This window comes from Stigmatopora nigra, chromosome 1 (genome assembly GCF_051989575.1).
Source record: "Stigmatopora nigra isolate UIUO_SnigA chromosome 1, RoL_Snig_1.1, whole genome shotgun sequence".
NCBI lineage: Eukaryota > Metazoa > Chordata > Actinopteri > Syngnathiformes > Syngnathidae > Stigmatopora > Stigmatopora nigra.
This window is the reverse complement of record NC_135508.1, coordinates 12,306,385-12,330,118: the sequence shown is the minus strand read 5'-3', so window position 1 is coordinate 12,330,118 and position 23,734 is coordinate 12,306,385. Positions and strand designations below refer to the sequence as shown.

The 23,734-nt window shown below is 42.7% G+C and overlaps 3 protein-coding genes across 6 annotated transcripts; 2 read left to right on the top strand and 1 right to left on the bottom strand.

The window, feature by feature from the left end:
• The first annotated feature begins 464 nt into the window (after positions 1–464).
• On the top strand, positions 465–6,698 carry dcp1a (decapping mRNA 1A). The gene is made up of 9 exons (XM_077711791.1): positions 465–630; positions 1,050–1,090; positions 1,199–1,326; positions 2,880–2,946; positions 3,546–3,684; positions 3,856–3,939; positions 4,702–5,271; positions 5,434–5,652; positions 5,728–6,698. The coding sequence occupies exons 1-9, from the start codon at positions 466–468 to the stop codon at positions 5,806–5,808; spliced, it is 1,494 nt and encodes a 497-aa protein (XP_077567917.1). The 5' UTR covers position 465; the 3' UTR covers positions 5,809–6,698.
• On the bottom strand, positions 4,315–23,226 carry nsun5 (NOP2/Sun RNA methyltransferase 5). Of its 4 annotated transcripts, none has more exons than XR_013325586.1 (8): positions 22,787–23,226; positions 21,900–22,611; positions 21,227–21,440; positions 20,468–20,632; positions 19,828–20,029; positions 15,266–15,467; positions 8,283–8,411; positions 4,315–4,439 (listed from the first exon to the last, which is right to left on the bottom strand). XR_013325586.1 is itself a non-coding variant. In XM_077711956.1 (6 exons), exons 1-5 carry the CDS (start codon positions 22,997–22,999, stop codon positions 19,861–19,863), a joined length of 1,473 nt encoding a protein of 490 aa, XP_077568082.1. In that variant the 5' UTR covers positions 23,000–23,226; the 3' UTR covers positions 16,230–16,565; positions 19,828–19,860. The 4 variants fall into 4 exon arrangements, 1 of the variants encoding a protein (XP_077568082.1); XR_013325576.1 differs by lacking the exon at positions 4,315–4,439 and adding an exon at positions 7,054–7,177; XR_013325607.1 differs by lacking the exon at positions 4,315–4,439 and having other exon boundaries at positions 8,260–8,411.
• Positions 8,098–18,224, top strand: LOC144192841 (transketolase-like). The gene is made up of 14 exons (XM_077711723.1): positions 8,098–8,377; positions 10,351–10,468; positions 10,635–10,748; positions 10,819–10,916; positions 12,836–13,027; positions 13,136–13,254; positions 14,509–14,705; positions 14,800–14,964; positions 15,022–15,178; positions 15,530–15,660; positions 16,309–16,392; positions 16,482–16,575; positions 16,656–16,778; positions 17,599–18,224. The coding sequence occupies exons 1-14, from the start codon at positions 8,271–8,273 to the stop codon at positions 17,784–17,786; spliced, it is 1,887 nt and encodes a 628-aa protein (XP_077567849.1). The 5' UTR covers positions 8,098–8,270; the 3' UTR covers positions 17,787–18,224.
• Positions 23,227–23,734: the final 508 nt, after the last annotated feature.

Below are 23,734 nucleotides of genomic sequence, written 5' to 3'. Positions count from 1 at the left end.
ACAGGACAACAAGGGTAATGTCTATTGTTGTCAATGGCAGGTAGTGGGTTTACTTTGTCTGGTCTATCTAATATGTCCATGAAATTTCCCTAATACGGGATGACTAAAATTATCTAATCTAATCTAATCTGACACTCCACCAAAAAAATATTCACTTGATGTTTAAAGGTTTCCAGTTACATGTAAAAAAAAACAACAACAACAACAATAACAAAAAAACTAAACAAAAAAAATGATTATCCTGAAAATCTGCCTGAAAATTTAGCAATTAATAGCTATTTCAAAATCCATTCCCCGTTGACCATTATGTAATGTTTATCGACTCGTACTGATGCAAAATGGCCGAAAAGAGAGAACTATCGTACCAATTGTCTTACAATGCACATGCACTTCTATCGCTAGGTATCTATCTGGCACAGTTGACTAACTTCCGGCTAAAGCGGAAGTTATACGTGCCCTATAGACATGTGTCCGTGCAGGAGCAACATCACATCCAAAATGGACACCGTTAATGCTGGACATTTGATGAGCTTAGCAGCTCTTCAGAGACAAGACCCCTACATCAACACGTTGCTCGACGTTACGGGACAGGTGGCCCTATACAACTTTAACTCCAAAGTTAACGAATGGGTGAGTTTTTCCAACAAAAATGAGAGCGAGGCAAGAGGCCGCGATTCGAAAAACTAACTTGATCTGCTAAGGCTAACTACATACAAACAACACCGTGTGCGCAGGCAAATCTCGTCTTCACCCCTACAATAAATGTTTCACAGAGGTTGTCATCAGAAAAATTACATGACACTAGCGTTTATACCGCTTGCGCTACTCTGAATATTGTTAATTTGCATGTTTTGAGTTGTTGTTGATAGATAGTATCTATTCGATACAATGGGCAAAAGGTTGGGTCAGAAGCATAAACAACGAGGTCCAGCATTAAAAAAAATGCTTCTAATAAAATATTTTACAAATTAGGATGAACAAATATGGCACAAATTACGTAAACTGTTGTATTTTCTCTTCCATTGATCTTGTTTTGCCACTAATTACAGGAGAAGACAGAAATCGAAGGAACCCTGTTTGTATACACAAGGTAAGAGTCTATTATCTCATCATTATTTCCTCATATCATATTAATGTAATGCAAGAAAATAAACCGCTGAGAAAATAAAACGATGATTCCAAATGTTGTTCGTTCAAGGTCTGCTTCTCCTTATCATGGCTTCACAATAATGAACCGACTGAGCACCGAAAACTTGGTCGAACCAATAAACAAAGACCTTGAGTTCCAGCTGCAGGACCCTTTCCTTCTCTACAGAAATGGCAACAGTAAGTGCAATAATTGAGGCAAATGTGCTTCAATAATTCTCAAATGCTAAATAGTCTCTATTCTCATCTTTTTGAAAACATTGTTGAACATATTGCTATTATTATTATCAGATTCCAAACCCGAGAATACAATATTACAAAAAATATTAACAGTCCACTGTTCATATCTAGCAAGCAGTGCTGTTTGGCAACAAAAGATATCTCTGGTTTTTAATAAAGCAAGTCAACAATTGTATAGTAAATGGGATCTTTCATATACTAGTGTGCTTTAATACCATTCACGATATGCAATTTTTAAAGGAAAAATATCAGCACCGTACCTCGTTTTAGGCCAAATAAACACTTTGTTAGTGTTCTTCGAAACATTTCTTCTTTTTGTAGGACGTCTCTCTGGTGGTGTGAGTTGAAATTTGCTGGTTTACTTCTAAGTAGCCTTAATTAATTACTAAATTAGTTCTTCACATTCTTCAGTGGAGTACAATTCCCATACACGTTGATCTTGGCACCCAGTGCATTTTTGATTAGACATCCTGTCAGTCATATTTAAGGACAGGGCACCATCTTCAAAACTTCAAAAAGTAGCTGACAGTGTTTCCACCAAGGCAGTCAAGTACAAGTCTGAAAATCAGTTTCATCAAGGCAACCAATAAAGAAGTGGAACGTTTTCCCAACTGTTTGCTTACCAGGAAAAAGAGCATGGCCAAGGTCAAAGTCAATGGGGAACTCTCCCCTTTCGGGCTTGGCTTGCACTTCAGCCCGCCTGGTACACAAGCCATGATGTCACTTCTCATTGAGTTTCAGACTTGATTAGATTCTCTTTCCAAGTCAACGTAGCCTCAACGTATTTGTCTCCATTTCAATCCCAGAAGTCCCAATCAATGGAATAATTGGTTTGCAGGTCGTTTCGGTATTGACTCTGGATCAGAAAAATGACAGCTTAAAAAAAACTTGTGAATCAAGATAAATAAACCAAGTTCAGTCACAATTTCTCATCCAGTTGATAACTGGGTTTTGTCGCTGCATCCAAAACTGAAAAGTCTACTCAAAGCGAGGGAAGAGTGTATAATGAGTGTGTTAAGAAATACACAGACATACACACTTAACCTCTTGTTTACATGGTCCTATAGTAACGTGGCACTCAAGAGATTCTGTCAGGATGCACACGCCTTGGTTGCTAGGCAGCCTTGGGTTCCTCAAGGACTCGAGTACATTTCGTCAATGCGTGCACACACACAAGTCTGTGTGAATTATGCTTGAAGATCAAGATTGATGGCAATTAATGTGGAATGAAAAATTAAGACGCACAGAAAGAAATCCCTGTTGTGACACGTGAAAACGGGATGGTCCCGATCACAGGGAAACGGGGAGGCCAGGAATGGCGGTATACTCAAGGGGTTTAATTAAAGAGGCTAAAAACAAAGGGCTAACAAAACAGGGTATCCAATAATAGCAAAACAACTTTAAAGATGGAGAATCAGCTGTTGAAATCACCCTAAAACATATATTGTATTTCCCCTATGGCAATGTAAGTCAATTTTCTTCTTTTTTTTCAGTGGGTATCTACAGTATTTGGTTCTATGACAGGAGGGATTGCCAGCGCATTTCCCAGCTTATGGTAAAGTAAGTGTGTATTTTGTCTATGGTGTTTTCTCATAAGCCCTAATCTGTCTAATATGCATTTGTTCGCTTTTAGTTAATACTAGTGCTTTAATGTCCCATATTTTCTATATAGTAATGGCCTCTGAAAAGATTGTGCCATAATTAATAACCAAATGCAGGCAGATTTTTATGTATTGTAGTAATATTTGTATTGTTCTGGGTACAGTAATCTCTCGATTATTGCGGTTAATGTAGACCACACAGGGCCGCGATAAACAAAAAACTGCAAAGTAGGGTCACCCTTATTAAAAAAAACATATATTAAAAAAACATACATAAAACAACACAAAAACATATAATTTTAAAAAAGGAAGTGAATATCCATGTTGAAACTCATAAGAGGAAGCCACTGACTACTCGGACTCAGCACTTCAGAAAAATGTATAATGGGGTGACCCTATTAGGCGATATTTTTTTAATTATCGTAGCCATGTCTGTCGTAAACCGCGGTATTCGAGGGATTACTGTAAATGCTTTGTCTAATAATATTACATCATTCCTACGTTCTTTAATTTACCCGAGTGTCGTGTCGTCATTCTTCTGTTGCAAACTCTCGCTAGAATTGTGAAGCTCGAAGCTGAACATGCACGAAGAGAATCTCCAGAAAAGGCAGAGTCCAGACGACTCAATGGAGTACCCGAAACAAGGCCAAAGGACATTCTGGAGTTGCTTAGCAAAGCAAAGGAGGAATACCAAAAGGTGAGCAAATTCTATGACACGGGGAAAAATAATCGACTCCTCTATTTTTCCATGCTTTAGGACAAATGTATATATTCTGCCAACCGGTGTATAAGCAACTTCAATGAACAGCCCATTGTAAAAAAACACCTGCTTAGCATTATGAATAAGCCTAAGTCGTATCTGATGCAGGCCCAGTCAGGAGATGCACCACCGGAGCTGAATGCAAAAGGACCTTTAAATCATCACATCCACAGCTCTCAGCCACCTGATAAGGTATCAAATGCATTTTGACAATATTTTCCATCCAATCTTGAGAATTGAAAAGCCATTTCTGATATCTAGGAATTTCATTTCCACTCACTTGCCAAATCTACATTTTATGAAGTTGTCTGTTGACAAGAGACAAGATCAAGAAGTCTTTTCTTAAGCCAGGTTGTTAACATTTCAATCTTTGGTGCTGTCACTTGCAACAAAGTTTGAATGTAAACAAATGCTTCTATACTAGCCAGTTGTTCATCTGTCGATCTGCCACAAAGATTCAACACCAACAGTTGAATTGAATGCTTTTATTGTCAATATACAAGTATAATGACATTTAAAGCTTCCAACACATAGTGCAGACATAACAACAAAAACAGACATATCAATAATTAAAAAAAATAAAGTAGTCCAAGCCAAGCAGAGTGACCTTATTCAGCCTGAAATCCGGGATGCGTTCCATGGTTTTGGAGAAGTTCAGCGCCAAGTTGTTGAGAGCACACCAGTCGCTGAGTCTATGAATTCAACAACAAACAAAAAGGCACATTAGATGACCAATATATACGATAAGTAATAAATAATCAATAAATACTAATAGTGTCAACATAATAAATAAGTAGCATAAGTAGTAGTCAACATGGGTAATGGTACAAAGTAACTAAAGTGACCAGCGATAAGTTGTGAAAACTAAGCCTGTGTCAAAAGGCATTTCATTTATTAGGCACCACAAAGGCTTTATTTTTTCTTTTCCCAATGTTCCTCTCCTTTGCCCTTTAGAAGCCTCATACAGTAGTGAAGCAAATCACAGTGGAAGAACTTTTTAGCTCATCCATGCCCAAGGACCCCTCTCTACCTGCCATGCCCACCCAAAATCTCACTTCAATGGACCCTTCAGTGGTGTACCCCCAAAAGCAAACCTATCCCCCTCCCGCCCACCAAAACGCTCGCCCCCCTCCCCCGCCTGGACAGGATCACCGAGGACACGGCCTCCTCCCCAACCCTCACCCTCTCCCTGACCCGTACGCGCTTCACCCCAGCGCCGCTTTCCAGCCGGGGGCCGAACCCCGGTCTCTGGTTCCGGTCGCTTCCCGGCTTTCAAGCGGGCTGGTGTTGCCGCAGTCTGTTCCCCAGCCTTTTTTGGAAGAGGAAATAATAGGCCCACTAAAGGCGCCGCCGGTCCAGCCGTCCAACGCGGAAATCCACAAACCCACTCTAGCGCCCAATTTCCTGCCGAGCTCTCTGGCTCCGCCCCACAACTTCTTAGAGCGCATCAGTAAACCAGCAGTCCAGCTCACACAAGAAATGGATCTTCTGTCCAAATCCGCAAACCTGATGAAAGCAATATCAGTGAGTTGTCCTCCTTTTCATTTTACAGTTGAGAGCTGCCAAATACTGCAAATTTTCCATCTTTAGCAAAATTCGGAAATTCTCTTTAAGCACTACAAAATATGATTTGGCAGCTTCGACAGTTGATTTGTGTATCTCAGAATGGACTTTTCCCATTTCCAGGCCGTGCCTTTGAATCCCGCTCTCGCCATTTCCGGGTCGGATTCCTCCGTGCTTCTGTCCCCTAGCGCCTTCCAGCAGCAGTCGGTCAAGAAGACGGCTACGGCGACAGTGCCCCCAGCCCCCTCCGAACTCCGTCCCATTTGCAGGGTCTCTACGGAGACCCCGCAAGCCTCCTGCAACAAGGCCCAGCTCCAGAAAACGCTCATACATCTCATTAAGGTACAGTAATGATTGCCATGTCTATAACTGTTGACGTCTGCAATTTTGTGACATTTCTTCCTATTCCCCATTCAGAATGACCCGGCTTTCCTTGGGAGCATTCACGACGCGTATTTGCGAGGCCTATCCAACGATTTCAGTCACATGAAGCTATAATCTTCCAACTCTGGACATTTCTTTCAAGTAGATGCTCAAGTGAGATTGAGTACGGAATTGAGGAGCCCGTTGAGAGACAATGACTGACTCTTACTCCTTTTTTTTTGGTTTTGTTTGAACCAAAACATTTCGCCGTTGTCTCAGCAACCTTGGACTGACTAATTCATAAGAGCCGGCATTTTAGTCTCTGGGCTCTGAAAGTGTTTTTTTTTTTTTTTGGGTGAATTATTGTTCTATTTGGGGGATGGTGTTGATGTTGATGGTGGTGGTGGACTTTCACCTCCTCCCCTAATACTAAATAGTATTTTCGTTATTTCATGAGAATTTAAGTATTTTGTCAAGATGTGACAAGTTGTCTTGTTAATCTCTTTAAAAGAGTGTTTTATCGGTTTCCTTGTCTTTTTTTCTCTCCAACAATCATATATACAGGTCATATATGGTCCTTTGGGGTTTTAGTGAGAAGCACTAGGAACATGACTAAATTTTTTTCCCCTCTGAAATCCAGTTTTGAAAGCTGCTCGTCAAAAGGCACATACATTTACATATTTTACTCTCAGTTTTCTTGTTTTTTTTCTTCTATTTTCTTTACGCCAAACATTCTTTTTAAGATAACGAATCGGGCAAGGGAGCACTCATCAAACGAACCTAATGTTTACATTAACTTGGAGGTGAGCAAGTCATGTTTTTCAGCAAATTTGCTGTTTTACTTTGGAACCAGTTATTTGTTTTTTTTGCCCCTCATGACAACTCTTTTAATAACAATTTGTCAAAGTGCAATGATACATTTTTGAAAAGTTCTCTTTAAAAAGTGAATATATGGACTATGCATGGTGAACTTTCAGAACATTGCCTCGTTCAAATCCGTGCGTCTATAATAAAATGCTTTCATGGGGACTAGGGCTGCCACAATTAATCAACTAATCGACAATGACTTGGTTATCAAATTAAATGACAATTATTATAAAACTTGATTGTTTTGTTACACAAAAAAATGTCCAATCAGTTATCGAATGACTTTCTTTCATGGTTGAACTACACAGCTCAAGATTGCCTTGCCGGTGCAGTTTGAATATTCAACCGTTAGAGGGCAGTGTGCACTTTTCACGATTGTAGACCAGGAATGCATGTAGACATACCTCATCATACAACATTCTTGTCTTAGGACGAAAATTTCGATCTAATAATCCGCCCGAGATACGATCAAAATTTTGTGATGCGACCATGCCAGGTGGTCATGACACTTGTCTTTTTTGCATCTCTTTCGTGTCTAAAATATTTCTACAACCACCCGACATTTACATACCAGGTAAACAATATTACTATGAATCGGCAGAGTTTTGCAAAGAAACGGCGACCGTAGACAATGGACCTGAAACACAAAATAAGGGTTGGAAAGAATTAATTTGTTTTCAATTCATTTCAATGGGAAATGTTCGCTTGAGTTACGAAAAGCTTGAATGCATTACGATCGTAAATCGAGGTACCACTGTACATTGTTCTCCTCATAACGTGGATTAGTCAGTGGGGGGCGCTGTAAACACTTTTTGGTTGGGCTTTAATCCTTTAAAATACGGTTGTATTGCACATTATGAACATTGTGATGACATGCACTTTAGTGTTTGTTTTTAACTTCTAGACATTTAAATAATACTACCTTATGGCACTCTCGTCTTCTGAAACCCTCGTGAAGATAAAGCGTTTTCAAAAATGAATTGATATAATTAGGAATACATTAACATATCAATGCAACATTAATGAAAGCTAAATCATTTAATGGAATGAATAGTGAAATACCATTTTCATAGTATTTAAGTCATTGCATTGCATACTATTCACAACGCTAGATGTCCAATTCATTTAAACTCGGAGGGCGTCCCGTAAATACCCATCTTTCAGTGCCTTTGACGGCGCTAGACGTCCAAGGTCAAAATGGATACCAAGCACCGTCAATGACATCCAGTGATCTTAAAAATAAAATAAAATAAATCTGATTTTATACTACAAAAAAGTCTAGGAGTTCTGCCTGGTTGGTTAACATACTACATATAGGCGCATTAGTGGTAGTAAATGGATGCCAATCTCTAGCACACGACACCAGGGTGGACTGTGGATGTGGGCGTGTCTCTCAATCCAAGCCCCTCCCATTTACAGAGCGCGCGTGTGCATGACTCTTTCAAGTGTGAGTGTGGGCTGCTTTTAGCACTAGATTAGCCATATTTTTGGGATTTACCTGACTAACACGCCCCCTTGCCTTGTCGTCCCAAATCCCTCCCCCTACCCCTCCCCCCTCTCCCCATCTCCTCCCCTCCCTCACCCATCTCTCTTCTGTCACAGCTCCAGAGCCACTATCTCCTTTTTAACCCCTGCAGTCGACTATTCCGCACGCGAGACCATCTTGGGGGATTTTACTCTCATTTGTAAGGATACACGCGTTTGAAAAAGATTTTTAAAAAAATTTAAAAATGGAAGATTACCATAAACCAGACCAGCAGACGGTGCAGGCACTCCGGAACCTCGCCAACCGGCTCCGGATCAACTCCATCAAGGCGACCACCACGGCGGGCAGCGGGTGAGAGTACCCTTCCTTCCACAAAACGAACCATCTATAAAAAAAATAGTAAAAAAAATGTAAAAAAACAAGATTTCTTTTTTTGTAGCAGGTGCACAATATAATGAATAGCAATTTTGGTCACATGAAAATGTCAACATTTTAAAGATTTTTTTTTCATATGGTTTAAGGTTTATTATTAAACTGCAAAGAAATACCACTTATGTAGCCAGTATTTTATTATGATTAAATAGTACAGGTTCAAAGGAATATGGAAGGAAATATGAAGAAAAGATGGAACTGGTGATAACAGTTATCTAAGATTTGATACGACATCTTCGATATGATGATGAACGTGCAACGCGGGATAATAATTCACTTGAAGAAATATGTTTGATTTATAACCTTTTTAAAAAGCTAAATTTTTGACCATTAAAATGCATGCACCTATACAAAAATCCCATTTGTTATTTCTTATGAATTTAAAATTTAACAAAGGTCAATACAACCAAAAATGATGACATTAAAATGAATTAAATCCGAAATGTACTCTGTTCGGGGCCCTCAATAATCCACTACTATTGACACCGATAGAGATCCAATTCATTTGGACTGAAAGGATTGGCCGGGAATGTGATCACTCGCAAGCAGTCCAAATGAAATGGACATTGTCCATGGCAATCGCTAAGTGGAATGACTGGGCATTCAGGGGTTAAAAGAGATCTTTGTAACCAACAGGGTTTTTGATCCCCGATCCGCTTCCGTGTTGAGTTATATAAGGAGAACGAGGAGGAGCAGAGTCCAGTTGACTGCGATGGGCGCTCCAATGCGCTACGTGTTTCACGGACTAGGTCAAATGGAGCTTTCCGTCTCTCACGCTATTCCCCGTTTAAGCCACGCCTGCTTGCACGCTTCAGTCACGGCAGCGTTAAAAGAACTACATCCTTCCTGAATTTAAAGTCATTTCTTTTTTTGTTGATTTTAAAGCAATGGTTTAAATTAGGGACGTTTATTTCTTTGGGCAAAGTGAACGACTGCCCAGGGCGCAATCTTATTGGGGGCGCAAAAGAGCCTTTGTGGCAGACCTTGTACAGATTGCACTGGCTCCCCTAGCGTCCATAAAGTGTCAATGCATCCAGTCTAAAATGGGGAAATCTAAATTGTTCTGACTTGAACCATTTTTTCTGATGTGGTTGCCGATTTTGCATCGCAGAAGGCCAGAAAAGTCACGTTTTATCATCATTTCAATCATCCATAACACCATTTAATTTAGAGAATAAGAGACAAAAAAAATATCTAAAGCACTAATTACAGATTAAGCTCATTATTTTAGATATTTTAATTTTTAATTTATTCTATTTATGTGGTTCAAAATGTACGCAATTTACATTTGTACTCTTCTATTGGGCCAAATTTTTTGGTGCTACATTGATACTACATGAACGAACACGTAAAAATAAATGTCAAATGATTTAATGAAGTGTTGGTATGATCTGGTATTATATATTATTATCATTTGATGACATTTTTCCTTTCAGGCAAGATTAAGCCTTGTTGGAGGAAGGTTCCAGTCAGGTATTTTTGGCATGTAGAGTGGAAATGAAGACGCCAATAACATGCAACATGTCTAAAATGTGTGCATGCACAAAATAAACAAAAGGGGAATATGATGCAGTATGCGTGAGAGGACGACGTCTACATCTTAACTTTGACTACGTGTGTTTTAGCATGAAATAACCCAATCAATTCACAGAAGCCTCTGATTTGCACCACTTACAGCAATTTGTGTTCTGGTTGACACACAATGACCGACGTAGCGTTAAGTCAAGGGTGTCGTTGACGGCGCTAGGTGTTTGATCCAGTTTAACTGGGATACCATCGGATCGCTGCCAAACTAGTTTGGACTTTTAGCGCCGTCAATGAAACTCAAAGCCAGGTTTTAGAACTGAAATGGAATGGATGTCTAGGAGTTAAATCTGATCTTGTGTTTACAGTCACCCAACGTCATGCTGCAGTGTTGCTGAGATCATGTCCGTGGTCTTCTTCCATTCCATGAAGTACCGACCTGAAGACCCACGCAATCCCAACAACGATCGTTTCGTCCTTTCCAAGGTACAGTCTTCCCTCGATTATCGCGACTTCACTTGTTGCCAATTCAATTCTTTGCAATTTTTTTCTGCTATATACATATATATTAATTCATAAACATGTGAAAATGCAAATTTGAAAAAAAACTTCCAAAAAATCCGTAACGAATGAAGTATTGAAATGTCCCCAGGGTCACGCGGCCCCTATCCTGTACGCAGCGTGGGCCGAGACGGGCTACCTGAAGGAGAACGAGCTACTCAACCTACGCAAGGTGGACTCCATCCTGGAGGGTCACCCCGTCCCAGTGAGTCATTACACCCGCCGGGTAACCGTCATCAGGATGTTTTTCACCAGACGCCATTTTGCCCCATCAGAGGCAGCAGTTTGTGGACGTGGCCACCGGTTCTCTGGGCCAAGGTCTGGGAGCGGCCTGTGGAATGGCCTACACCGGGAAGTATTTTGACGAGGCCAGGTAACCGCCGCTTTAATTATCGTCGAGCGTAATCTTTGTGGTTTCAAAATATTAAGATCCAAGAATATTATTACGCAATTAATTTGGGTTGAATACAAATTCTTTATATTCACAGTAATAATAATACTAATCATATATATATATATATATATATATATATATATATATATATATATATATATATATATATATATATATATATATATATATATATATATATATATATATATATATATATATATATATATATATATATATATATATATATATATATATATATATATATATATATATATATATATATATATATATATATATATATATATATATATATATATATATATATATATATATATATATATATATATTCAATTTCTAAATAGTGTAAGGTCAGGCCTTTGTTTATTTCTAATAAGCGATATAAAAGCTAAAAAAGACTAGATGAGTAAGGGTGTCTAACAGCGTAGTGCTCCCTCGGTGAGCACTCGCATGATTCCGCTCTAATAAGCAATAGCAAGAACACAAAATGTCTCCCTCCCTCCCCATCTGCTTCACTCTCCACTCTCTCTGCCCCACCGCCTCCCAAAAATGGAAACATGCGCATCGCCCTCCGTTTTGACACGTCTCTTGCCTCTCTGTTGCTCCTCTATGTGTGACATGTAAGGAAGCATCCAAAAGGCGACCCGTGCTCATCATTCAAAAGTGCCCAAAGCCAGAAATATGCTGCAAAACACCCATCCGTTATTTTTTATTGATTTGCCATTTCATACAATTTAAGGCATTGCTTGCCATTGACCAAGATGGTCCACTTCATTTGAAATGGGATTGGTTGTGAGGAATATTCATGGACGATGAGCGTCTATACGCTCAAACAATTCAAATAAGGTTCAATAATGCAAGCATTCCATAGCATCATCCGACCAATCAGCCACGAGCAAATGTCGTTGCCATGGAGACCCCGCATCACCTTCTCCAGTGGTCTCTCGCCTTATCTAGGTCAAGGACTCACATTTGGCGACTTGGCCACTTCCATTCCAATCGGCGGCATTGCCATTATTTATGACACTTTGGTGGACTATCACGACACAATGGCAAATTTGACTTCAAAATGCACATTTTCTTGAAGCTTGGGCTCATCCACATTGACTCACACGGCGTAAACTATTTTAGAACGGGTGATTAGTACCCAAGCAAGGGTGTGGTTATTTGGCAAATGCACACACAAAAAAACATGCATGAATGAACGTGTCAAATGCGGCAGAGTTGAGCCCGCCGATGCGGCGTTAATCCACCGTGACGTCGAAATATGAGATCGTTAAGTGCAATCAAGAATTGCGCTAGATGTGCGGAGAAGCTATTTTTTTAATTCTAGCTTCATTGTGCTAATATGGACAACATTGGTCCAGCCAACATCCGTCCAGCTACGGACCAATCGGAGACTTATAACATAACATTGGAGGGGTACGGACGGGGAAGGCTGACCAAAAAAAAAGGCATTCTTTGCCCTTCAACCAAGTTTCCATTAAAGCCAGAATGTATATTGAGCTTTGTTCATTCTGGTGGAAAGGTATTTGGCATGCTTTACATCGGACCGTCTCCGGGGGAAAGCCCTAAAGCCGTTCCTCCTTTAACTGTACTTAACCAACATCCCTTCATTCGGTGGCATCCGCCTATGTGGAATTCCTTTGGGCGCGTCTCCTGCGCGCTTTGTTGTTTCTTTGCGTGTGATGGTGGAATGCAAAATGTCTCTACGCATCTCGCACTTCTCACGAGAACGTGTCTATTTGACCGGAAAGCTGTCGGCCGTCGTCACTCGGCGGGAGCGACCATGTTAAACGGGCGGGGCGCTTTTGTGCGTTGAGTCGTGCCGTTTTATTGGCCAAAAATGAGCAGATCGGCTCTGTTGGGCATGTTTACAGTTACCGGGTGTTCTGCCTGCTGGGTGACGGCGAGATGTCGGAGGGCTCGGTGTGGGAGGCCATGGCCTTCGCCTCCTACTACCAGCTAGACAACCTGGTGGCCATCTTGGATATCAACCGCCTGGGCCAGAGTGACCCGGCGCCCCTGCAACATCACGTGGAGAAGTACCAGCGACGCTGCGAGGCCTTTGGGTGAGCTTTTGGCACAAACTGTGTTTTTCGCTCTGTTCATCACAGGAGCTGGGCTGAATAAACACGTTGATTTTGCAAATTAAAAGTAGTATTGATGTTCTATTGCAGTTGGCATGCCGTCATTGTGGACGGCCACAGCGTGGAAGAGCTGTGTAAGGTCCTGGGCCAGCCTCGCCACCAGCCGCTTGCCGTCATTGCCAAGACCATCAAGGGCAAGGGCATCCAAGGTCATTATTTTGAATCATATATGATATGATATTATCCGGGTTGCTTCATGTTTTTTGGTCCCACATGTTGATTTTGGGGACATTTTAGTTTCCTTGATAACTTTTTGGCTCCCATTGGCGCTGCCGTTTTGACTGCAGGGACTGAATACGAAAACAAATACTGTAAACCCTCGAATATCACGGTTCATGTAGACCAGACATGGCCACGAAACAAAAAAAAATCACAAAGTAGGGTCCCCCCTATTATAACTTTCATTTCCGCTTAAGAGTTTCAGCATGGATTTTCACATTTTTATGAAGTTTAAAAAATATATTTATACAGTAATCCCTCAATCATTGTGGCTTCACTACGACCCAGGTTTTTTTTCAGGAATTTTTTTTGAGTTAATGACCTTTTTTGTGAAAGTTCATAAAAATACGAATGTTTTTTTTAAATAAAAATAATTAATGTATTGATTTTTTAAGTTCATAAAAATGTGAAAATCCACGTTGAAACTCGCAAACTGAAGTCCCTTCCCTGTCTACACTAACCGCAATAATTGAAGGATTACTGTATACATTTTTATAATTATAATAGCGGGAAAAAGTGAATTCGGGATAAGTGAAGACGCGATAATCAAGGGATTACTCTCCAACTACGGGTAAGAAATTGAGCAACATTAAATTGTGCACAAACTCACAAAATTCTAGTTTTCCAGTGCCCGTGTCAAAAAAAAAAAAAAAACATTAAATTCTGTATATACATGATGGTTGAACTACAAAGTCAGGTACAACACCTCCCCTGTGATCAGACCACTTAGCAAGCCCACGGGGCACATATTTGACATCAGTGATCTGGTCCAATCTACCGGCCGTCCCCATGTAGTAATCCCAGCCCCTCTTGGGCCCTTGCTTGGAACTTAATCCCCGAGAATGTGTAGGCGACACATGCCAAAGGACTATTGTGCTCATGTTTTGTTTGGATTGAGGAGGGCAATGTGTATTTTCATCCTATTTCGGGGGGCACCGGAACGTGCGAAGGGAGAAGCGCTTGTCATAACATTCTCAGCCTTTGGTCCGCATGATTCTAACCTTTGACCTGTAATGCAGCGTCAGCTTGATTCTATGCACCAGCCAGAGCTCACTCGCGGACAAAAACACATCAGTAATAATTCGCCAAGTTCTAGATCGGAGCGTTCCCCCGCTAGCAAACTATCATAAAGGGTTGTTAGTCGCTAACAAACTAAGATTAACATCCCGGCGTGTACGTTTCAGTGGCCGAGGATAAGATGGGCTGGCACGGTAAGCCACTCCCCAAAGACATGGCCGAAGGCGTGATCAAGGAGCTGCAGAGTCGCATGGGCAGCTGCAACAAGCGTCTGTACCCTTCACCGCCCAACGAGGACGTGGCGCCAGTCAGCCTGCGCAACGTCCGCATGCCCAACGCGCCCAGTTACAAGCCGGGAGAGAAGGTGAGTGAGATGGTGACCTCAGTGGATGGAGACTTTCCTCCACCGAGTCCAAAATTCTCAATGTTTTTGTTTTTTGTCGTTTTCCTGCGAGCAGATTGCCACCCGCAAAGCGTACGGCGTGGCTCTGGCCAAGCTGGGCCGCTACAACGAACACGTGGTGGCGCTGGACGGAGACACCAAGAACTCCACCTTCTCCGAGTTGTTCAAGAACGAACACCCCAACCGCTATGTGGAGTGCTACATCGCCGAGCAAAACATGGTACCATATCTCGGGAACTAGAATCATTTCCCAAAAACCAAGAACTGACTCTCCTAGGTGAGCGTGGCCGTGGGATGCGCCACGCGGGACCGCAACGTGGTTTTTGCCAGCACCTTCGCCACCTTCTTCTCGCGAGCCTACGACCAGCTGCGCATGGCCGCCATCTCCGAGAGCAACATCAACCTGTGCGGCTCCCACTGCGGCGTCTCCATTGGTCAGCCAATCAATTGCCAGCTACTATTCTTACCTTCCGAGCACTCATTCCTAACCACGGATCCAATATGATAAAAAACCTTCTTACCTTATCTGTAAATCACTCGAGTCTTCTCCCTCCTTATGGAACTAGCCATCTTCCTCCTCTTCCTCTTCCTCGCGCCTCCCCACGTGAGTCACGGAGGCGAGCCGATTCCTTTCCCACTTCCTCCCCGTTAGCTTCTCCTCCTCTTCCACCTCCTCAGGTATAGCGCATGCTCACTACCTGCACGCTTTTACCCTCCAGCACGCTGCAAAAAAATAGATGGGACACGTTTCACGTCAGTTGATAGGTTTTGGCAAATTTGTTCAGGCGAGGACGGACCTTCTCAAATGGGTCTGGAGGACCTGGCCATGTTCCGAGCCATTCCCGGAGCCACCGTCTTCTACCCGAGCGATGGCGTTTCTACCGAAAAAGCCGTGGAGCTTGCCGCCAACACTAAGGTGCCAATGAGTAATTTGCTTCGAAATGTCTGACTTGACCAAATTCATTAGAATTTAAACATGAATATACTTCTATATACCCAATGTAAATGTGTAGTTCCATTTGAATGGCATGCATTTTAAGAACATTTGATTTACCTGTAATTAAATAACCAATTCTATCCAGGAATACAAATCTATTTGAAGTTTTAGAGTACCTTAATCTTTGGACTGTAAGTAGCACGAGCCAAAAAAAATGCACAATGATGAGTAAAAAATAGCTTTTTATTTGATCAAATTGATTAAAAGTAAAGAACAACAGGCTAAATACAGTTCTGTTAACTTACCAGTTTTCAGACAACTACAGTCTAAAAAAAACAACATAAGAGGGTTTTGGTTGTCAAAGAGGAAAAATATACATACGTGGAATACTTGAGTATTAGCCAGCAAATACCTAAAAAAAAGTTTTACTTATAGTCCGGAAAATACGGTCATTTTCTTGAAAAATCAATTAGTAATTCATTCCCATTTGCAAATTTGTTGATAGTATTGTTAGAGTATGTGAAAATAATTGACAAGTTAGAATAGGGGACATTTTTGGTGTTTGTTTGTTTATTTACTTTGGAGCACAATTGTGTACATGTGAGTTGATGATTTTTTGTGCCACAGGGCCTGTGTTTCATCCGAACCAGCCGCCCCGAGAACAGCGTCATCTACAACTGCAATGAGGACTTCCATGTCGGACAGGCTAAGGTTTGCAAAATCCAAATGGGAAAAAAAAAAAAAAAAAAAAATCACATCAAGTCAAGTGTGACTCCATTTTCCGCTTCCTTCCTTCTCAGGTGGTTTACAAAACCAACGACGACCAGGTGACCGTCATCGGCGCGGGGGTGACACTCCACGAGGCCTTGGCTGCCGCCGAGCATCTGAAAAAGGGTACAAAAGCCCTTGTTCTTTATTTTGGATCCGAAAATTTCCCCCATTCACCAATTCCCCGCTTTCTGCCTCCCGTACAGAGAGAATTCACATCCGTGTGATTGATCCATTTACTATTAAACCTTTGGACTCCAAGACCATTATTGACAACGCCAGGGCCACTAGGGGACGCATCATTACTGTGGAAGACCACTACTATGAAGGTGAGGTTTCGTCCACAAGCATGGCTCTCAATCCAAATTAAAAATCACCAAGTACAACAAGGGGTGTCAAACTCGCAGGCCACATTCATGCCAGCTAGATCTCATGTGGGTCAGACCAGTTCATTTTTGCCCCAAAAAGTTAACATTCCTCAGTGAATACGTGGTTAGTGCATCAGGGTTCAAATCCAGCCAGGTTGGTCCACCTGTGTGGAGTTTGCATGTTCTCCCCGGGCCTGCGTGGGTTTTCTCTGGGTATACTCTGGTTTCCTCCCACATTCCAAAGACATGCATGGTAGGCTGATTGGAAACTCTAAATTGCTCCTAGTTGAGTGATTGGTTCAGAAAATGAAAAAGGTAACATTCTCCAAAAAATGGATTGGACTTGGAGCCGGCAATGGCTGGGAAAGATGAGCATCCAGTCAGTTGAAGCAAAGTGGACATTTATTATTGTCCATAGCAGGAAGAGTTCATTTTGCATCACTTTTTTTATCATATTTTTGGGTAAACACAGGTCAGTTTGACATAATTTTGCATCAAGCTAAATACTGCAATTTGAAAGACAAATGAAAAGTGGCAAGGGTTCGTCGAAAAGAGGGGAATGATACAGTATGTTCATGTGAGGGGGGAAGGGAAGAGAGCTCAAATGGCCTGTCAGAGCTTCTTCATTTTCAATTCGGCCCCTAAGCGCCGGCTGACCTACATACAAAAGCGGCGCCATGCATTTCCACCAGGGGCCCGCTAAGGCTCCGATCCGGTCCACGGGATTACAATTTTTGCAATTTTTATTTCCTCCCTAAAATTTTTTCTCTGCCTCAAACAGGCGGTCTGGGCGAGGCGGTTTGTTCGGCGGTGGTGAACGAAAGCGGCCTGAGCGTCCACCGCCTGGCCGTGGCGCAGGTGCCCCGCAGCGGCAAACCTCACGAGCTGCTCCAGATCTTCGGCATCGACCGCGACGCCATCGTTCAGGCCGTCCGTAAGGTGCTCAGCGGCGCCGCCAACGCCAAGTGAGAGCTCCGCCTCATCTCGGTGGCGGCGACCAGCCACGCGCGACCGGGTGGGCGGAGCTCGGTGGGCGGGACTTTGGGCCGTCCTGAAAATGCCCCTTTTACGTCGAGAAAGAAAAAAAAAAAGGTCATTGTTGTCGTTTGGACACCCTAACCACGTTTTGTTGGCACAAAGTTCCTCGTTGTCTCCCAGCGAAAGTTTTGCTGTAGTGTGGAAGTGGAAGATGTCAAGTGACGTGTATTTGCTTTTGTTCAATTCCCTTTTGTGAAACCTCACTTCTCGGGTGCGACGCCACACCCACATCAATTGTACCCCCCCCCCCCACCTATTCTAGCGGCGACGCGATTCGTATCGGCGCGCCGACTCTTTTTAAGGCCCCTTTTTAGCCTCCACTTATGACTAGATGCCCTCACACGAAATAAAAGGATGCTTTCTTCACAACTCTTGTCTGACTTCTTTTTTCAGTAAACACTAAATATGTCATTAAAATGGCTCTGGTGCTATTTAAACTTACAGATATACAAAAAAAGTCAAATGAACATTGAATAAGTGTTCATATGTATACAAAAGGTTCATCCAGTGTTTCCCCGACCAGTGTGAAAAATGAGAATAATTTTGGAAGTTTATGTGATTCCTGCTGATAAAACTTTGATAAGAATGACTATTGTTAATATAGGCGACATCGTTTTAAATGAAAAGATTTTCCGGTGTGCGAATCACTGGCATAATCTAACAAATATATTCTTTCATTCATTAGCTGTTACTTATACTCTACCAAGATAGTAAAAGTGATGATTGGGACATCTTTCTGCTGCCTAAGCTTAACTCAAAAAGAGAGCCTGTCGTTAAAAAAAATCCCCCATGAGGTGTGCATATTTTATATAGGTAAATAATTGATGGCCTTTTGAAATATTCACGCCGACTGCAGCATGTGTGTTTGCTGTAAAGTTAATGGTGTCGGTGACATTCGTTAGATCCAATCAGTTACACTGTCAATTTTGTCATTTGGGGTTCCATGTTCCTAGATGTGTCATACACAGCAGTGGTCTCCAACCACCGGTCCGTGGACCGGTACAGGTCCGCCAGCCACTCAGTGCCGGTCCATCAGAGTAAAAAAATATTAACAATTTCAATCTCGCCCTCCGACTTGAAATGAGAAATGTTGTTATAATGATAAAAAATAATTGCTGTTAATTGCTTGGGACTAGTTTTTTTTTTTGCCGTCATAGGTGTGGTACGAGCACTGACCCCACCCACATATATTTTGTCTCAAGTTGTCGGCCTCCACAACAGCCAGTCCACGAGAAAATAGTTTTACTGGATCACGCTGAGAAAATGGAAATGGAATGACTGCATTTAAAATGACTTTTTGTTTATAATTGGTATTTGTTGCAATCTCAAATGTTGCTATATTGACAATGGAACCCGTCAGATACATTTCTACTCTGCATAACTGGGTTTAACTGACTATTTTACCTGTATTACAATATTTGTGTTCACACACAACGCGAACAAAGGAGAAGCTTTGTTTGCTGCGCTGGCCTTGCGCGAGATGACGAAATTAGATGTGATGTCTGCAGTGACCATTGACTCGCCGCCTATAGCCTGTCTACGCTCAGAGGTGTGGCGGATGTGTGTATGTGTGTGTGTGTGTGTGTGTGTTCGTGCAGCAATTGCCGTCTGGTCCGCCATCTGACCAGCTGTCAATCGGCTTAAGTGCAATTGACGGCCACGATCTTCCGAGTCATTTCAACTGGGGATGGGTTAATAATGGCGGCGGGTAACGGGCTAAGGCAAGAAAAATGGCCGGCTTGGTGCTAAAATCCCTCAGAGCGGAAAAAAATCAAAGCGGTCAAGCAGAGAACAAAGACGACGCAAATACTGTATGCTCACGAGAGCGTTTTGCACGCAGCGCCCCCTTCCGCTACTGTTGCGATCCACACGTGGGAATAACAAGGGCTCTATGGTAAGATTCAATTCCCTGGACGACTATATTGGAAAAGGCCATGATAGTTTGGGTGTTTAATAAAATGCAAAAACTTACATTGTAAAGGGGACGTAATGCCCATCACTCTTGCTATTCTTTCTCCACTCCGCCATTTTTCTTCTTCTTCTTGCTTCTCCTCTTTCTCTTTTTGGTCTTCTTACCGGCTGCGCTGTCACCAGCAAGCGTTTCTTTGTCCTCACATTCCGAGGTGTCACAGAGAGTATCTTCGGGGCTCTTCTCCACTGATGACTCCGGATGCCTGGTAAGCAAGTAGTACATTGATCAAGATTGGATGCCGTATGTTCATTCTATCTTTATGACTGCCATTTCCATTTAGAAACACGCAAAACTAAACACACACACAAAACTAATACATTCCAGATAGAGTGTATTAATGAAGCAAATTTCACAATCTAATACATTTTTAACACACACACACACAAAAATGAACATGGCGTCCCAGTTACTCTTAACACAATGAACATTTCATTTCCGAAAAAGAAAAAATGTGCACAGACGTTATGCTCTCGGTACACCGCCTAAGACAACTTGGTATCTGGACTTCTACTCATCTGTTACTGTCAGAACAGCTACTTCCATGTAGAGTTTCACAGCGGCTAAAGAGGTGGATTTCGATGACAGTAGTACATTCCCGCCCGCTCTTCTTTTCTTTTAACGCTGCTATTTTTCCACCTACCTTATTTGGACAGTCAGCTGAGGGATGGGGTTATTGGCTTCATGGCATCTCTCCAGAAGAGCCACAAAGAATCCATGCGTCCGCGTCCCGTCGACGCTGGCTCGCAAACACTGAGTGAGGGGCGGGTGACCTCGTTCGGGCCACTCGGACAGGAGAGGAACCAGCCTGTCAACACACGCCATAGTAAAGCTACCAAACTGATTTTGTAAAATAGGCACAAATACCTCATTTATCGCAGTTATAGGCAAATATGTTTTATGGTGTCTATCTAGTACTCTTTGGACTTTTGAAACCCTTACACTTACAGTAATATTTAACTCCCGAAGGTAGACACTGCCCTCTAACGGCCAGTGAAACTCTCCAATAGTCAGTCACATGGCGCTTTCATGTTTGTAATATCGCAGTTAATGTAGACTAGATATTGCCACAATAATAAGAAAAACAAAAATTAGGGTAACCCCTATTATAACTTTTTTCCTGGTAGCAAGACTGTCTTCTGCTTAAGAGTTTCAGCATGGATTTTCACATTTTTATGTACTTAAAAAAGAAAAAATCCAGTGCCAAGTCCTAGTTGCAAAAGTGGCTTCGGCTTACGAGTTGCATTTTCAGATTTTGATAAATTCTAAAAAAAAAATAATAATTACAAAAAGAATGAGGGAAAAAAATGAAGTCACGATAAGTGGAGGTGATAATTGAGGGATTACTGCATTACTGTTCCTCCACCATGAAATTTTCATCGACTAAGCAGAAATGACAAACCTGAAGCCAGGGTTCTTCTGGAGACAGGCCATCACCACCTCCTCATTCTCCTGGCTGTGGACGGAGCAGGTGGAGTAGACCAGGCGCTTCAGCCGGGGGAAGCCGAGCGCGTGGTTCAGGCAGCGCAGCTGGAAAGAGGCCAACGCGTCCAGACGAGACGCTTCCTCCTGGGGATCGGCGGAGGAGGAGCCGCGGTCCTGGAGACACACCATGCCTGAAAGAAAAATCAACACGCCAGCCAGATTTTAGTTTTCCATGTCTGATTGGGCCTTGACAAAGTGGTCGTTCACATTTTAAACTCCGAAATTGTATTGGGTGCCTGTTGCCATCAATGGCACACTTCACTTTTAGTGGCACTTACCGAGCAAAGTTATATTTTTTGATAAAGCATGCCTTATAATATTTCAGAAAAAAAGTACATGTCCAGTGACAACCTAAAAAGTGAAGAAATCACCAAAAAATGTTTAATTCATCACTTTGGGTGACCAATTTTCGTCGCAACTTTATCAATTAAGCTGATTTATTAAAAGATGCCCCAGATGGAAAATCGGAGGGGATCGGAACGTATATACTGACTGACTTTAGCCCCCCCCCCCTTAATACAATTCCGACTCACACGGCAAAAATATGCAATCAGGGCATCCCTATATACTAAAATGAGATAAAGTACTACCTGATCCACTGCAGGAAGGATCGAGCAGGACGTACTCCACATCCCTGTACGTCTCGCTGTCGGTCTCCACCTTGAGGAAGTCCCGGTTGGCCAGCTGATGACACGTGAGGCCCGTTCGCAAAAGGAGGGTGGACATGGTGGCCAGACGCTTGGCATCCAAATCGAAAGCAAACACCTTGCCTCGGTTCTTCATGATGGCGCCCAGGTGGCTGGTCTTGTTCCCGGGGGCGGCACAGGCGTCCACCACATGGCTCCCAGGTGGGGGGTTCAAGAGGAAGGCAGGGAGGCAGCTGGCTTTATCCTGCAGCACGATGTGCCCGGCCTTGTACAGAAAGTGGTCGTGGAAGTCCGTTTTAGGGGCGAAGGCCAGAACCTCTGGCAGATGGCGGTCTTTGACAAAAGCCTTGCCCTTCAGGGTCAAGTCATCCAACTTGTAGGCCTCGCCCATGTAGGTGAAGCCGTCCCTCTTGAGGTAGTCCACCGTGTCTTCCACGGTGGTCTTCAGGGTGTTGACGCGCACGTACCGGGGCAGCCGTTCCCCGGCGTGCTGCCGGACGTCTCCGGGGAGCAGGTCCTCGTTCCTGCTGACCTTTCGCTTGACTTTCATTCGGGCCAGCTCCGACTGGAGTCTGCAGCGGTGTTTCATCATCAGTGTCTTCCACGAGCCGCCACACTTGAGCCCCTGGCCCATGACCAGGTCAAAGACCAGCACCTATTTGAGGAAGGAAAAAAAATGTCAGAATTCGAGAATAATTGTAGTACATAAGTTAGGAATGGGCAGGTGACGTGAGGTATTTTTTTTTCACTAATTTTATGCATTTTTTTTTTAATTACACACTACTTAGCCTTACAGATTTAAAAAAATATATATGTTTTTCAGCACATACCTTGGCCAAATGCATCTTCAGTTTGGTATGCTTCAGCAGTTTGGTCGACACAATGATCTCCTCCAAGATCGACGAGAACTTCTGGGCCTCGCAGGCCAGAGCAAACAGCTGCTTAATGTTGGCGAATTTACTCTCATAGACCAGCGTTTTCAGGGCACCTTGTTGCTTTTCCACTTTCTCCAGGATCTCGGCGGCTTTCGTGTACAGCGCCATTACTCAAAGTAGCGAGATCCACGAGCTAGTTAGCGGATAAATCGACCGATCCGTCTTGTCAAGCGACGTCTGACGTGAGTGACCATGAACAGACTTAATCAACGAAAAGTACACCTCCTAAAATTAGCTAAAACATCTACAGAAATGAAACTAGCACAATGCCGTCAAAACACGTGGGGGAAACTCAAAAGCCTCTGAACTCGGCAGTGAAGCTGTGATGTCATCAAAAGGCGCAGACAATGTTGTTCACGCCTGGCCGGTCAATAAAGTTTTTGTGTAGGGAGAAAACAGTGTCTACCAGAATTTCGTGCTGTTAGATCTTTTTCTTTATAAAAGCATATTATATAGTTTATTTCTTATTTCAACCCGCATATAACTGATACCTTGCAATGCCTTGTCTTAATCAATGTTGAGAAAGAGTCTCCTTTCATGTCATTTTATGAACCACTTTATCCTAAGTAGGGTCGCAGGGGGTGCTGGAGCCTGTCCCAGCTGACTTCAGCCCACCCTGAATTGGGGGCCAGCCAATCGCAGGGTACAATGAGACAAACAGCTATTGACACTCAGTCATATCTGGGGCAATTTAGTGTCCAACCAGCCTCCCATACATGTCTTTGGAATGTGGGCGGAAATCAGTGTACCCAGAGAAAACCCACACCCGCCCAGGGAGACCATGCAAACTCAACAAAGGTGGACCAACCTGGATTTGAACCCAGGTCCCTCACTGCAAGGGTG